The following is a 17,183-nucleotide window of genomic DNA, read 5'->3' as shown; positions in this document are numbered from 1 at the left end:
TCTATTCTATTCCATTATTTATTTGTTTATATCAGTACTACACTATATTGATTACTATAGCTTTACACTAAGTCTTGAAACCAGGTTATTTATTTATTTATTGCCATCAGAATAAAGCTCTTTATTCATCTTCCTTGTTTCAAAGAGTCATGGTAGTTCTTACAGTACAGATATCATTTATAGCACATGGTAGCACAGAGCCAAGGCACGCTCAAACACGCTGAGCCCCAGCATCTCCCTGGAGGCGGTCAGTTACAGAAAATCCAAATAGGGACAGAGGGGAAATGCCAGTGAAATGAGAACCCTAGGTCAAGGCTCGGCTTTAGACCTGGGCTGTGATCCTGGGACATCCAGGCAGGACCAAGCTCAAGCCAGAGAGCAGGTCATTCCCAGGAAGTACTGTGACTGGCCTGGATACAGGCCCCCACAGAGAAGACTCATTTAGGAGTATTCAGCAGGCTGAGAGTGCAAGCCACAGAGGGACACAACTTGCTTCTCCCTTGGGGAAACTTGCTCTGGCCTCTCAGCTCCAGAAGGCCAAGGGCCTTTGGCTCCTTTGTTCATTCAGCATAACTTTACTGTTGTCTACTCTGTGCCAGGCCCTGTGCCGGGTGCAGTGGACAAAGAGAGGAATCGGACACAGTCCTTACTTGCAGGGAATTCAGAATATAATAGAAAAATATATTTATAAATAAGTTGTCGTGATTCAAGGTAAAAAGGATGCAGAAAGGAGTCAGACAAACTTGGCCCTCAAGGAGTTCACAGCCTAGCAGAGGCCTAGGCTAGGTCAGAACATGGACAATAACACAGGGCAGCCTGTGATAAGGACCAAAGAGAGGCTCAGGCCATGTGCTCTGGCAGCACAGGGAAGGATGACAGAACAGCCACTGGATGACGCAGTGGAGAAAATTCACAGTTTATCAGAGAAGACTGAGCAGCCTAATCTGGCCAAAGTGGAAGTAATGAATCCTACTGCCTTGGGGAGGGGATTGTGCAGCCTCAGGCTGACCTTTGTGCATCCCTTGGGCTACCCAACAGGCAGGGTGCAAGGTCTCTTACCCATGGATGCAGCTGCATGATACCCTGTGGATATCTGAGGGGAGACTGGTGACCAGGGGGAACAGGTCCAGATAACAAGGGCCCATGGTAAAAGTTAGGAGCCTAGGAATGAGTGAACCAGGAGGGCCTCGGGGGTCAGAGGACCGCAGCCTACACAGATCCCACATGTCATGGAGCAACTAAGCCCGTGCGCCACAACTACTGAGACTGTGCACCACAACTACTGAAGCTCATGAGCCCTAGAGCCCGTGCACTGCAACTACTGAGCCCACACGCTGCAACTGCTGAAGCCCACGTGTCTAGAGCCTGTGCTCCGCAACAAGAGAAGCCACCACAATGAGAAGCTCATGCACTGCAACAAAGAGTAGCCCCCACTCACTATAACTAGAGAAAGCCCACATGCAGCAACGAAGAACCAGCACAGCCAAAGAAAAAAAAAGAAAACAGAGGGGATTGAAAGCAAGTCAGCAGAATAACACGGCTTTCTGTGTACTTTCTCTTTTGTCTTTGAAGGAAAAGAAAATCTTTTTGCACCTCAAAAAAGATTCTTCTAGGGGCTTCCCTGGTGGTCCAGCGGTTAAGACTCCACACTTCAACTGCAGGGGGCACAGGTTCGATCTCTGGTTGGGGAACCAAGATCCTGCATGCCACATGGTGCGGCCAAAAAAAAGATTCTTCCAAATTTAGATAATTTAACATACAGAGCTGAGAGAAGAGTCCTTTTAAAATGCTGTAAATTGAAGCTGACTCCCAATTTGGTGATTAGGTGGATATTGGTAATTGTTTTAGATATATCTGAATCAGCAAGAGTAATCGTTTCCAAACTTTTGCTAATCAAAATATTGGGAGTACATATTGCATGATTCCATTTATATGACATTCTGGAAAAAGGCAACACTATAGGGAGAGAAAACAGGATTAGTGGTAGCCGAGAGTTGAGGGCAGGTGAGGCTGCTCGTGGGAATTTTTAGGTGATGAAACTATTCTATACAGTACTGTGGCTGTGGATACACGATTCTAGATATTTGTCAAAACCTATGCAGCAGTACACAAAGACTGAAGTTTTACTATATGTAAATTTTACCCCCCATCTTAACTAGGATATCAGGGGATCTCAAGATGCAATGAGGACTATGACAAATGAATATATTTTTTTTTTTTTTTTGCGGTACACGGTCCTCTCACTGTTGTGGCCTCTCCCGTTGCGGAGCACAGGCTCCGGACGCGCAGGCTCAGTGGCCATGGCTCACGGGCCCAGCCGCTCCGCGGCATGTAGGATCTTCCCGGACCGGGGCACGAACCCGTGTCCCCTGCATTGGCAGGCGGACTCTCAACCACTGCGCCACCAGGGAAGCCCCAAATGAATATGTTTTACAGATGTATGACATAAACTCACTGAAGGGGATAGGAAAAAGGGAGATGACCTAAGTAACTTTGGAAAATTGTTTTGACTGTATACTGTGTCAGTCCGTTTGGGCTGCTATAACAGAATACCATAGACTGGGTGGCTTATAAACAACAGAAATTTATTTTTCAGTTCTGAAGGCTGGAAATCCAAGAACAGGGCATTCAGTGTCTGGTGAGGGCCAGCTTCCTGTTTCATAGATGGCCATTTTCTCACTGTGTCATCATATGGTGGAAGGGGTGAAGGAACCCTCTGGGGAGAGTGGAGCAAAGGAATACGCATTAAGTCTGAAACAGGGAAAAATACTCCCAAACAAGGCAACAAGCTCAGCACAAGCCACAGGCTTTTATCTCTTGGTCAGGAAGTGTTCCAAGCCAAAGCCTCATGCCTGAAAGACTGCCTTTCCCAACAAGAGGCAATTAAGATTAAATGAGATCATAAGGCTGTGGCCCTAACCTGATGAGAATGGTGTCTTTATAAGAGGAGGCAGAGACACCAGAGAGTTCTCATTCTCTCTGCCATGTAAAGACACATTGAGAAGGCTTATCTACAAGCCAGGAAGGGAACCCTCACCAGGAACTGAATCAGCTGGCATCTTGAACTGGGGCTTCCAGCCTCCAGAACTGTGAGAAAATAAATTTCTGTTGTTTAAGCCACTCAGCCCATGGCACCCTGAGCAGACTAATACAGGCACCAAATACCTCTTCTAGTCTCCACCCTTGGCAGCATCCTCTCACTGTCTGTGGTGTTTTGGAATAAGGTGGTTGGTATCCAATGTGACAGCAGTCACTTATTTTGAACAATGGCTTGATGGTTCTTCTGGCCCAAATTTCAGTCACTTGTTCAAAAAGAGGAAACAAAGGAACTGAATCAGGAGCTGACATGGACTCAGGAGTGCTTATGCAGCAAGCTTCTGCCATCAGAGATGGAGCCAGACTTGCTGGTGAATACCTCTCAAGTTAGCTGCATCATAAACAAGCTTAATTTGCTTTTGTTTATCTAAACTTAGGATCCGTTCTTTGTTTTACTTAGAGAAATAAAATTTAGTAACATTAGCATCTAAATCATTTCTGCAGACAGGTCAGAAATGACCAGTTCCTTTGGTTTCATAACAAAATATACAAACCTATGTTCTCATTTTTTTCTCCCAGCTCAAAGTTAGGTTATCATAAATGCAACATTTAGAAATTCCTTATGCTATGTCATGACCTGAGATAGGGAATTCAACAGGAAGAGATTTGGGACACTCTTTTAGGTACTTTTCATTTGTCTTCTCACTTATTCCTAAGTGCAGGTGGTGTTGCCCCTAATTTACAGTTGAGGAAATGAACTCAGAGAAGTTAAGTACTTTGTTTGGGATGGCACTGCTAATAAGAGACAAAGCTGTGAATTAGACTGAGTCAGGCTAGGATCCAAAGTGCATGTTTTTTTGTACAGTAGTACTCTCCACTGGGAGTGTGGTGGCTTTGCAGTCAGAGATCTTTTAAGAATCTAGTAGTGATGGACAGGCATCTCTGGTCCCTGCCACTCTTGTTTGTGTCTGTAATAACTGTAAAATATAAGATCACTAAAATGCCTTAGGGTTCTGAGTGCCTGTGTGAATGGGGGTTAATAAGGCTCACCAATGGTCCAAATTCATGACTAGGAGCCAGCATGTCCTATTTAAGTATTAGCCACTTGCCAGACAGCCAGACTGTGAAAGACAGGTGGCAGGGAGTCCACCTACTGGAAGATGGGACTTAGAGCAGAAGCCTATTATATGGGGCTGTTGATCATTAGGCACAGAGGCAATGGAAACCACCTTTTACGAGTCCAAAAGGCTGATCCTCGAGAAAGAAGAATGAAATGATTACTCCAGAAGAGACTGCCCCACGTAGAACCTTTTATTCCAGTCATATGGGTTACCCATGCATGCAGGTCTGACATGAAAACTTCTGAATGAGCACATAGAGTCCGTTGTGGTCAGTAAATGTCAAATATTTTGACCTTGGAACAATAGTCTTGGGCAGTCTACTTTTGTTTTTTTTGTTGTTGTTTGTCTTTTTGGCTGTGTTGGGTCTTCGTTGCTGTGAGCAGGCTTTCTCTAGTTGCAGCGAGTGGGGGCTACTCTTCGTTGTGGTGTCCGGTTTCTTGCTGTGGTGCCTTCTCTTGTTGTGGACCATTGGCTAGGGCCAGGGCTTCAGTAGTTGCAGCACACCTGCTCAGCAGTTGGCAAGGGAGGGCCCTAGAGCGCATGGGTGGGCAGTCTACTTTTAGAGGCTGCGTTTTGCTGGGATAAACTGGGGTTAATCCCACTGTGTTCCCAGCCCTGAGGAACACAGAGCACCCCTGCCATCTCTTCCGGTTTCCTGAGCAAGTGCTTCTGTCTTCGAAGGACTCTCAGTTCCTGAATTTCACATAGTTGCTACAGATGTTTCACTGCTTAGAAGAAAGTCCAAAAAGGATTACCTAGAATTCGGGTGTGTGTGGGGTGAGTATTCAGGTCTTTTTGCTGGAAGACCCATGTCACGTACAGGGCGAGTAAAAGCAAAAGGGTTGTTTTAAGGGCTAACAGAATACGTCCACTAATTTCAAGCAAGGAAAGATTCAAGGACCCAATGGCTCTCTGCTGGAGCTTGGCAAATCTTTTTTTTTAATTAATTAATTTTGGCTGCCTGGGGTCTTCATTGCGGTGCGCAGGCTTCTCATTGCAGTGGCTTCTCTTTGTTGTGGAGCATGGGCTCTAGGCACGCAGGCTTCAGTAGTTGCAGCACGCGGGCTCAGTAGTTGTGGCTCACAGGCTCTAGAGCGCAGGCTCAATAGTTGGGGTGCACGGGCTTAGTTGCTCTGCAGCATGTGGGATCTTCCCGGACCAGGGCTGGAACCGTTGTCCCCTGCATTGGCAGGTGGATTCTTAACCACTGCGCCACCAGGGAAGCCCCAGCTTGGCAAATCTTATTTCTCTGTTGCAGGGAACAAAACATTGCGCCACTGAGCGGAAACACGGCCCAAGTAGGGGCATCTGGGGTTTGGTCACTTAGGCAGAGAAGACAAAAGCTTCGAAATGGATGCTCCCTGGGGAAACCCTGATGTCTGAGGGCGACAGGAGCTGGGGTCCTGATAGGGGCCAGAGCTCAGACCACAGGGCGACAGCAGCAGGACACCCTCGTGCGTGAGCCCAGTGGTGCGGAGCCCGACAGGCGCCAACTCTGCGTCCTTGCTCCGGGGGACGCTTGCGCTCCAAGCCCGCGGCTGTCAGTCAGCGCCCTCGGTCCGCCCCTCCCAGAGCTTAACCAATCGCAGCCGGGGGTCGGGGGTGAGGCGACACAGCTGGTCCCGGAAGCCGGGGCCAGGCGGCCTGGTGCAGCTGCGGCGGGCGTTGGGGTACCCGGCAGCCGGAGAGCGCACGTCGGGAGGCCAGAGCGGAGGTGAGTGCCAGCTTGCGGCTTGTGCTCCAGGGCCGGGCCGGGCCGAGCCTCTGCCGCCCGAGCGAACCATTGCCTGGCTCCTCCCGGGCGCCTCTCGGCTGCTAAGCCCCTTCCTCCGCGCTTTGGCTCTCGAGCTCCCGGCCCGGTGCAGAGGAGCTGCAGCCCCGGGGTCATGGCTGGGGCATCTGAACCTGGAACGGGAGGCTCCGGCCCAAGGCGGGGCAGAGTTAAAGCCACCGGCTGCCGCAGCCTTGGTCCGGAGTAGCCCGAGCTGTAGCCGGTCCCTGGGCGGGGCTGGGCGCGAGCGTCTCCATCCTCAGCTTTCTCGACTTGCTGCAACACCCGCAGGAGCAGCCGCAGCGCGGCGGAGCCCAGACTTCCGGGCCGCTAAAGACCCCTTCCCCTAACCCCTTTTCTAAGCGAGTGCGGGGCACTTGGAGACGCCTCCCTCCTCTGCCCGCATCTCCAGTCTCATCGCTGCTCCGAGACCCAGCTGCCTCTTGGCTGGCGGTCCTCTAATGCGTTGGACTATTCTGGTTTTACTGAGCTGCCGTTTTGGGACATCAGATTGAGGTCACTTGGGTAAAGTGTGATTCTACAAGGTGTGATGTGGAGACTCTGCCTGGCCTGTCGCTCATCTCCACTTGATCAAAGACCACTAGTGTGGTGGTAAGAGGGATTCACAGGATTTATACAAAATTTGTAATTGTCCGTAAAATTTTCCTTGCTTTCATTATTTATTCTAAAGGAGGATTGTTGCCACGTTTTCTAAAGAATAAAGGATCTCGCTGCTCTGATGGATCTCTCCCCTTCTCACTGTGGTTAATTATCATTTGGAACATCAGCGTGCTCTTGAAGCTGGCGGCACTCCCAGACCCTGGTAACTGTCTCAGTCCACGCAGTAGAACAGCACACTGTTCCTCCATAGTGTTTGGGCTCCGCTTTCCTTTGACTGTGTTTAACATCTTCTGTGTCTTTCATCCTCACAATCTCTCTGGGCCTGATACAGTGCAGTTATTTGTTATTGAGAAAGGAAACGAAGGGATAGATCCCTGAAGTAGGGTTGGCTATCCCCATTGACCCAGAATCGGATTGTCCTGGAGGGACAATGTAAGTTACAATTCAAGCATCATTTCTGAAAGGCCATCCCTGAGCAATTTGTACAAATAAGACCCTCTGGCCACTCTATACCATTGGTTCTCCTACCTGGCAGTGTATTATAATTATCTGCAGACCTTAAATAAAAACTGTTTCTCGGACCCTACTCCTATGGATTCTGACCCAGTTGGTTGAGTGGAATGCAGGCATTGGTATTTTTATAAGCTTCTGGGATGATAATTAATGGGCATGCAAGGTTAAAGACCACCGCCTATCAACATGCCCTATTTTTTTCTTATAGCACTTATTGCTTTGTGACTTATTTAACTGATTTGTTTACTTCTCTACCCTACTGCGCCCGGGTATTATGAAAGCATTGGGGTGCTGCTTTGAAAGAAGAGCAGCCCTAGGTGAGTCAGCATTTTGGGCATGTGAGATGGGGGTACATGAAAGAGAAATGGAATGGAATATGGGGAAACAAGTCTTGTAGACTTCTGTCCCTGTGTAGACTCCTGTCCCTGCTTCATTTTTATCCAAGGATTGATCTTATTTGGTTGACCCATCATCACCATGGTCTTGGATGAGTCTCCAGTTCTTTCTCTAGACGTTCCCCTGTTAAGTTTCAAGGTTTTACTCAGCACCCTATGAAATACAGCTGATCTTTGGAAAGTTCAAGATACGAACATTTAAGTTGGGATATATTCCATGTAAATCTGTGCTTTTGTCTTTTATGTGTGGGGTCCTTGTATTCTGAATTAAAATTCCAGATACTTGCTCTGACAAGTACATCTATGTGGCTGGCAGGTCAGAGTATTTAGGATGGGGACTATTCCAGAAACCGGGTGTGTGGTTGTTCAGTAATGTATTGTTTTTGTGTAGTGCTTGTCTAAGAACGTTAGCACCCCCGGAGGGTGGGGTTGCTGCCTAATTTTTATTTATTTATTTTTGGCTGCGTTGGGTCTGTGTTGCTGAGCGCGGGCTTTCTCTAGTTGCGGCGAGCAGGCTTCAGTAGTTTAGCACGCGGGCTCTAGAGCGCAGGCTCAGTAATTGTGGCACACGGGCTTCATTGCTCCGTGGCATGTGGGATCTTCCCGGACCAGGGCTGGAACCCGTGTCCCCTGCATTGGCAGGCGGATTCTTAGCCACTGCGCCACCTGGGAAGCCCCTAATTTTCTTTTTAGTACTGAACTCAAGTATTTCATTTGTGTTACTGACAATTGTAATTCCAAGTGATATAAGCAATCACTTTGTAATTCTCTTGTGAGATGGGGGTAGGAGGTCAGGTACCTAATGGCAGTATAGGGTTGTTGCCACAGGCCATAAAGAATTTAGATTGGCTGGTAAATAGTCTTAATCAAAATTTGGCAAAACAGACCCAGCAGACCATGGATTTTACTTTTTGCTTGTCATTTGAACATAAATATGAAGCATGAATAAGTGGTGCTCTAACATTTCAGAAAGATTTGAAAACAAGACTGCTCAAGTTGAGATTCCTCATGGAGTGATCACAACTTTTAGATGTGTCCAGATACTTCTTGTTTTCTCTAGTGGTAGGATGGGTCATTGAACTACATGATTATTCTAGTCTATAAGAAAATAAGGACCTACTGTATAGCACAGGGAACTCTACTCAGTACTCTGTAATGGCCTATATGGGAAAAGAATCTAAAAAGGAGTGGATATATGTATATGTATAATTGATTCACTTTGCTGTACCCCTGAAATCAGCACAGCATTGTAAATCAACTATACTCCAATAAAAATTAAAAAAAAAAAAGAAAAATAACATATGGAGCTTTTATCTGTGGTTTATATTTTTTCCAGTTATGTTGCTATTTATAAGGTTTTGACCTTTAGCTCAGATCTGAGAATAATTTGCCCTATGTAAGTTCATGAATATAAATAGCCACTTATTGTTGGTTTTTTTTTTCTATTTATTACTAGGAAAGGAAATGTTCCTATCCTTATTCCGCCCACTACTTTGTACTGAAATCTATGTACATCTCTTTGCTATAAAATTGTATTCTTGATTTCAAATATATTTTCCTTTGCTTCATTTTCAGTATCTTTAACCTGTATTTCATGTGCTTATCTCTGTTGCAGCAGGAAGAATGGTATAAAAATGAAAAACTTCAACATGTGCTTCGAATGTGACAAGAAAAGAATAAGGGCTCTCACGATTGCTTGAGTTCAGATTTTACACTGGAAGGAAAGTTAGATGTAAACCCTAATTTCTTAGTTCTAATAAGTATCTCTTCTTGGGAACTGGAAATGTCCAAAAAAAAAAAAAAGGTAAATTAAATTCAATTATATTTTTTTATTTTTTGGTTGATCTAGGAAACTTTTTTTTTAGAGTCATTCCTATCTAGCACTGTTGTTCTTACTCAATTCTAAGGCAATTTGAGATACCAAATGATATTTTCCTGCTCTCTTTGCAAATAGATTTCTTGCTATAATGCCTAGGTTTTATACTTGTAGGAAAAACCCAGAAATCTGTTACAGATTTCTTTTTTCACTTTGGAATCTTTCATTTTAAATTTGTTTTCTCATATCTGATTTAATGCCTTGTTTCTCCTTATAAGCCCATCTTTAATTATTACTTTTAGAAACCAGCTTTTTTCTTTATATTTGTGAGTTTTATTTCCTGGTGAAGATGAAGGAGAAAAACAAAAACCACCCAGAGGTGACAACCATCAACATTTTAGTATGTGTCTTTTCAAAGAGAGGTCTGTCTAGTACACCTCATCTAGTAGTACACCTGTATCTATTTAGGTGTACAGATGGATCTCTCAATCTCAGTGTTCCACCTACTTGTAGCAGGAAGTCAGATCTTTTCCTGGCATGACCTTCCATAATGATTTTTATAAGAAGTCCCTGGCTGTGAGGGGCTTCTTGCATGTTTGCATTGCTGCCTATAAGGCCTTTCGTTCCTTTAGCTCTGAAGTCTGCTGCCCTTGGGCCGTCCTTCTGCGCCACTGACCATTGCTGTGCTGCTGCTGAACAGCTCTGAACCACACTGACGTCCTCTGAGCTGCTGGCCTTTCCACAGTACGTAGACCACGGCTACCGTGGTGCAGTGGAGTATTATCTTTGGTATATCATGTAAAGAGCTAAGTACTGGGAAGGAATCAAAAAGTATGATACATTGTTATCCTTAAGTTGCTTTTCTCTGATTTATAGTTTCTGTTTTTTTTTTTTTTTTAAATATAGTCTTAATTGGTATAGAGTAGTTGGGGAGATGAGAAATGCATAGAAGTACAGAGATCAGCTGAGAAGTGAAAAACGTAAGTGTTGTGGGAATTCTGAGGATGGAAAGCATACTGGAATAGCTTAGCCTTGTCTCCTTTATGAAGCTGGGGTGAGGAAGTGTTGTTGTATGTCCTTGTGGTATGGGACTTGTGGTATGGGAACGTATTAGACCAAAAGAGTGGAGGAGTGAGGGAAGAGGGGGCTTGCCAGGCCCAACACAAAACTGTAGGAGTATTGGTGCAGCTGAGGGAGTCTGAGGTCCTCTGCACCGTGGTTATGCACCCTTTTCACCTTTACCTCTCTATCCTGCCTTGCATGGAAAGCCTCACTGGGAACTAAACACTAACATTTTCACTGCTTACCTATATCATAAAAGCAGCTGGGGAGAGCATTTTAAAATAATTACGTGGAAGAACAGTTAGGAGCCACATACTCTCAAGACTTCTGCCTCTAGCAGGTGTGATGAAGGATTTCGGTGAGCTGTTACTCCTGAAGCTTAGCTTTCCTCTCCTACATCTTCAGGGCAGGTGTCTTTCCTCCTGTGCCTTGTTACTCAGCTGAGGGACCATCAGAACCACATGTGTGGTGAGGGAGCCAGAAACCCAAAGGGTGTTTCCTGTCTCCTGCCATACAGAGGGATGGCATCCCTGTTTTCCAGAGGTTATCAGAATGGTTTGCACCTAATCCCAGATCTTCTCATAAAATCACAGGTTTTCTTCTTACTGCCTTTAAATATAATTACTCTAGTAATGTAATAAAACTTAAACTGTAAGGGAAGGGAAGTGGTTTTATTTACTTAGACCTCTTTAGAAAATTAACACTTGAATTTTGTAATTTCTAAGGGTTTGAAGATATTCTTCTTTGCTCTCTTAAAAGTTAAAACCTAAATAGGTAGTAGGACAAATATCTCTGTATTTACACAGAAGCCTGGAGCTGGGTTTAAGTAAATTGTCCGGATATGGAATAGATGTTACTGTGCTCTGTTTCTTTGCTTTCTCTTATGACTTTGGGTCTTCAGTAAGGTTAAGGAAGAGGAAATATGGTGTCTTTCCTTTTACTCCACTCTAAGCTGTTGTAATTGGTAATCTGTTTTCTCATCTCCCCTCTTCGAAGGAGTCCTTTGGAGAAAAATGTGCTTCTTAAATCAACCTCAGTTGCTCTTTTATACAAAGAACTCGTAAGTAAACTAGCAGAAAAGAAGCAAGTCAAACTGAAAGCTCATCTGCAGCTCAGAAAAACAAAGACATGGCGTTTTAAGGACTGAAGGGAGCATGGTGTCGGCCATGGGTGATCAAGACACAGCCAGACAATGTGGATCAGTTTCTTCAAACTACGTTTTTTCTGCTGTCTGCTTGCAGTATTGATGGTGGTAGTGCTGGTCATCAATGTCACTCAGGTGGAGGTGAGTACTCAGCATGCTGCTTCATAACTAAGGGAACCAAGTCGAGGGATTTGGGGCTAACTAGCCTGGAAAATGTTGATCATCCAGAAACTTAGTCACAGTTCCTGTTTTCATTCATTCAATAAGTGTTTGAGTGCCTTCAACGGTTATATACTGTGCTAGTCACCAAAGGTGCGGTGGTTTCTTCACTATGGAGTTCGTATTCTAAATGTGCATGGGAGAAAATAAGAGTAATAAGTAATCATAGAATATAATAATAAATGATAATTAGAAATTGTGAGAAGTACTGTAGAGAAAAGAAAGTGGGTTCTCTAGAGTAGCTTTAGAGTGATGAAAGAAAGTCTTTTCAAGAAGGGGACCTTTTAGCCGACTCCTGGCAGAAAGCTGGAGTATTTCAGGGGAGGGAGATGATGATGTCTGTTTGTTTTTTGTTGTTTTTAAATTTATTTATTTTTGGCTGCTTTGGGTCTTTGTTGCTGTGTGCAGGCTTTCTCTAGTTGCGGCGAGCAGGGGCTACTCTTCCTTGCGGTATGCGGGCTTCTCATTGCGACGGTTTCTCGTTGCGGAGCACAGGCTCTAGGCATGCGGGCTTCAGTAGTTGTGGCACGCGGGCTCAGTAGCTGTGGCTCACAGGCTCTAGAGTGCAGGCTCACTGGTAGTTGTGGTGCACAGTAGTTGTGGTGCACGGGCTTAGTTGCCCTGCAGCATGTGGGATCTTCCCAGATCAGGGCTTGAACCTGTGTCCCCTGCACTGGCAGGCGAATTCTTAACCACTGCGCCAGCAGGGAAGTCCGATGAGTCTGTTTTGAAGACTGGGTGTGGTGCTCAGGACAGGGACCATATCTTATTGAACCCTCACAAGTGCCTGGCACCGAGAAGGTACTTAGTAGTAGTCGCCTCTCCCCCTCTCTTCCATTCCCTTCATGAACTCACATATCACCAAAATTTGTGGAGTATTTTTTATCTAAACTGATGCTGTACTTTTAATTTTGTTGGCTTGTGGTACTTCTTAGGTTATAGGTCGAACTTAATTACAGTATTTTTTTGGTTTTTGGATTTTGCTGTAAACTGAATGTTTGTGTCTCTCAAACATCCTGGCCCTGTGGGAGCTCAGGTTACTGTTTTCTCTCATGGTTTCGTGTGGTTCTTTCCCCAGCCTCCAGGAGTTTCCTTACACACATGTGCTCTTCAGTACTCTGCTGAATACTTAATTAGGACTCTCTGTAGATCTCCTGAGTTCTGTGTGCAGCTGTCTCCTACTGTTACTGTCCTGTGGATTCTAATCAGCTTGGTCTTCTAAGACTCTCAGCTCATCTCCTCAATTTAGGGGGTTCTCCAGGCTCCACCTGCGTTCCCCTCTTGCTGCTGCAGCCTGGAGATGCTCTCAAGGCTGTAAGCAAAGGGCAATCAGTCATAGGGATCACTTCCTGTATTTCCATCTTTCAGGCATCATGTCTTTTGTTGTCTGATGTGCAGTGTCTGGAAAACCACTGTTTCAGGTGGAGGAGTGGATCTCACTGTTTCTGTATCTTGGCTGCAAGTGGAAGTCTGAGGGACTTGCATTTGAGGGGAAAGAGTTCATAGAGGAGCTGGAGAGAAGGATTAATGGACCAAGGGGAGGAGGAGAGGATGGGACCTAGAGTACAGATGGAGCAATAACTATGTAGAATGAGGGACATGGTACATTGTGAGTGTTCTTGTTATCATTTTATTATTAATTATGTAGGAGGAGCCATGCTCCTTCCTCTGACCTAAGAGGGAAAAATGTCATAATGGTTGGCAATGTAGATACATTTGCTGCTGGAAGGTAAGACATTGAGGGAGTTCTTGCTTAGACAGGAGGTGGAAGGTGGAAGGAGGGTGGAGCCCAGGAGGTTGGTACATAGGGGCTTGAAAGAATGGGGGTGGAAGATGGAGCTGACCCTGCACGATGATAGAGGGGCAATAACTTTCAAGATCATATGTGTGCATGGCGCTTACTTGCGTTGGTTTTGTGAGTGTGTGTTTTGTTTTACCACGTTCAACAGCCTGGGTGTAAGAAAAGAGAGGATAGTTGTGTAGGTCTAGGATGGCCGAGGAGGTAGGAGAAAGAGAGACTTGAGAGGTTAGGCCATAGTCCCACATCGTTATTGTCATTATACTCAGGAAGAAATGTTAGGAATTATTCTTAGGAATTCCCCTAATAGCCCTGCTGTAGTTCTTGGAAACTTCTGGAGAATGTCCGCTAACAGCTGTAGCTATCTGCACGAACACAAACTGAACAATAATGGAGAAGGGAGGTACCAGTAATATAAATGATGTAGGACAATTTTAATATTGAAAATATAAATAGATCTTTTAGTGGAGTGTGGTGAGACACTTCCCCTCGTCTAAAGAGGTTATCTTGTCCAGGCTGAGAGTACTGTTATGACTTTTAAACTGTTCAATTTATTACTATGATGATAATTGTTAAAGAAGCTTGGGGTGGGGAGTGGGGAGTGGGAAAGGCTCTGAACCTTGGCCGTCTCCCGTCCCTTAATCCCTGGTCTGTCCTAGGCTTCTGATCCTGATTGTACTCTCCTTGCAATTACAGTATCTGAGTATTTTCTAAAAAGCACAGATTCAATTTTAATTAAAAATATCACATAAGAAAATTAACCATCACAGGTGGTAAGGGGAGAAAAAGCATTTTCAAATATGCCAAATTCAGAGTTGGTTAAGATAAACAAAGAAAACAAACAAACAACACTAAATGCAGCAAATATTCTTTCCATTGGTAACAGGTCTCTTTCATGTTTTTGTTTCCTCATCTCATGCTCACGTTAGTCTCCCTTATATTGTATATGCGGAGTTTTTTGAAATTTAAGAAAGGAATATTTCCTTTGTCACGACTATTACATTTTTACTTAGTTTTCCAACATAAAATGTGGTTAGATACTTTAAATTCTTCAGCTTCTGAAACATTAATAAAGATTTATTGAATGAAAGTTGAATAAATTTGAAATAATTCATGGATGTTTAAAAAATACAAATCCTGGGGCATCCCGTCTGCTCCACCTCAGATGTATCACACCAAAATCCCAACATTTCCTAAGATTTGGCCAAATTCAGTTAAACAAATAGAGGAACAAATAAGATCCACAAACTAGCAAAACCTCTCTAGTTAGGTGATTGTGAGTAGAGCAACTACTATAGTGAATTCACAGATTTCTGAATTTCTAGACGTCTCCGAATGTAAAGGACTTATTATCATGTTGGTATATACGGTAGGCTGAATAAAGCCCACAAAGATGTCAGTGTTTGAATTCTCAGAACCTGTGAATATGTTATCTGATAAAAGAGACTTTGCAGACAAGTTTAAGTTAAGAATCTTGAGATAAGGATATTATTCAGGATTATTTGGGTGGGCCCAATATAATCACATGGGTCTTTATAAGAGAGTGGCAGGAAGGTGGCGGTGATATGTTGATGGAAGTGGAGATTAGAATGATGCAGGTAGGAACCATGGGAGAAAAAATATCACATATGAGAAGGAGATGTATATCAACATCTAGCAAAAGTTTGTAGGGAGAATTCTCTGTTAGTTCTCTGTTAACCTCTCATTGAGCATGGCCTGTATTTATTTGTTTTTTCCTTATTCATTGATATTTTAAATATATATGTTTTCTGATTATGAAAACAATACCAGTGTATTAGGGCTTTTGGCTGCAAATAAAGCTGATTCAATCTGGCTTTAATATTAAGGAATAATATTCATTTAGAGTAGAAGTCAGGAGGTATAGTTGGGCATAATTCATTTTGCTACGTTGAGCATAGTTCAGGCTCCATTTCTCTGTAAGTCTCTCTCAGCTGTGCCCTCTGTGCATTAGCTTTGTCTATGGCATCCTCTTTCATGGTTGGATTTTAGGTTGCTGCCACAGCAACAGGTGGTTGCTTTCTTGTACATGTCCAGCTTGAGATACAATTTTTTCCCCAAAAATATTCTCAAGAGTTACTTGCATTTTTTTCATTGGCAAGTAAAATTCAGAGAGCTGTTCCCAGAGTACTGGTGGTGTCTGGATTCGGGTGCATGAATCCATCAGAAACATGCAGCAGCTTTTCATAGAACAGAATTGGGTCACAGGCCCATTCCTGAATCAGTCACTTGGGATTATTCTTTGATCAGTCAGGCCCGCCCCTGAGCTGACAGGTCAGTAAACAGCAGTGTTGTGTTTCAGTAGACAGGAGTAAAACAGGCCTGTGGAACAGGCAAGCATAGTGTTCATTCCAGTCCACACCTTACAGTGGCTCCAGGAGTGACCATTAGTGTTTCCTCTTGGCTCTGAATCTAAAAAGATGGCAGACCTTGAAGCTGCCCTTGTTACTGGCCTAGAATAGGGTTATCATTTGGGAAAATTAAGTAAATTGACATTTTTGCATTCTTTTTCATTTTTAAGTAAAATTCAGGTGACTTAGCACCAAGCATCTGGTGATTCTTGGATTGGGCTGTATGGGTCAGTTTGCTGGCCTTGAGTTGGTAGCTGGTGGCTACCCAAGGAACAAGAGTGACCATGGGAGAGGAAGAGAGGAAAAAGAAAGGAGAAGGAGGCATGCTGTGAGCACACAGTGCATGGTTTGGTCCTTAGTGGTTTGTCATAGCCTCACAACAACTAAAAAGGAGAGGGAGGCTGGAATATTTCCTAAAACGTAATCAGTAGGTAAGGGAAATTTTTCTGTTTTTAAAAAATTGAGATATAATTTACATATAACGTTGTGTAAGTTTAAGGTGTATGATGTGTTGATTTGATACATTTATATATTGTAATATGATTACCACTATAGTGTTAGCTAGCACTTCTATCATGTCACATAATTATCATTTCTTTTTATGGTGAGAACAATTAAGATCTTGTTTGTTAGCAACTTTGAAGTTTGTTACATAAACTTATTATATTTATATTAATACAATAATACACTATTGTTGACTACAGTCACTACGCTATGCGTTTGATCTCTAGGACTTATTTATCTACTAGTTGCAAGCTTGTACCCTTAAACAATATCTCCCTAATTCCCCAATCCCCTAGCCCCTGATAATCATTTTATTCTTTGTTTTCACGAGTTCAGCTTTTTTTTTTTTAACACTTTATTCCTTTTTTTTTTTGGCCGCACCATGTGGCTTGTGGGATCTTAGTTCCCCAACCAGGAATTGAACCCGGGCCCTTGGCAGTGAAAGCATGGAGTCCTAACCACTGGACTGCCAGGGAATTGTGGAGTTCAGTTTGTTTAGATTTCACATATAAGTGATAGTGATATGGGGTATTTGTCTTTCTCTGTCTGACTCATCTCACTTAGCATAATATTCCATTGTGTGTGTGTGTGTATATATATATATATATACACACACACTGCATTTTCTTTATTCATCCATCAGTGGACTTAGGTTCTTTCCATATCTTGGCTATTGTGAATAATGCTACAGTGAACATGGGTGTGCAGATATCTTTTTTTATACCTTTTTTCATTTCCTTAGGATATACACCCAGAAATGGGATTGCTGGATCATATGATAGTTCAATTTTTAATTTTTTGAGGAACCTTCATG

The 17,183-nt window shown here is 43.7% G+C and overlaps 1 protein-coding gene across 4 annotated transcripts in view; it reads left to right on the top strand.

The window, feature by feature from the left end:
* The first annotated feature begins 5,779 nt into the window (after window positions 1-5,779).
* NXPE3 (neurexophilin and PC-esterase domain family member 3) overlaps window positions 5,780-17,183 on the top strand; it is a 53,339-nt gene continuing 41,935 nt past the window's right edge. For 2 of the 4 annotated variants that reach the window (XM_079921228.1, XM_079921225.1), the window contains exons 1-4: window positions 5,780-5,871; window positions 9,073-9,261; window positions 9,906-10,253; window positions 11,332-11,620. In XM_079921228.1, the coding sequence (XP_079777354.1) occupies window positions 11,528-11,620 (93 nt within the window). In that variant the 5' untranslated portion in view covers window positions 5,780-5,871; window positions 9,073-9,261; window positions 9,906-10,253; window positions 11,332-11,527. Of the gene's footprint in view, window positions 5,872-9,072; window positions 9,262-9,905; window positions 10,254-11,331; window positions 11,621-17,183 lie in introns of those variants that run through there. The other 2 variants (XM_079921226.1, XM_079921227.1) reach the window with 2 other exon arrangements.

Source organism: Stenella coeruleoalba, assembly GCF_951394435.1.
Source record: "Stenella coeruleoalba genome assembly, chromosome: 5".
Taxonomy (NCBI): domain Eukaryota; kingdom Metazoa; phylum Chordata; class Mammalia; order Artiodactyla; family Delphinidae; genus Stenella; species Stenella coeruleoalba.
This window is presented reverse-complemented; position numbering and strand designations above follow the sequence as displayed.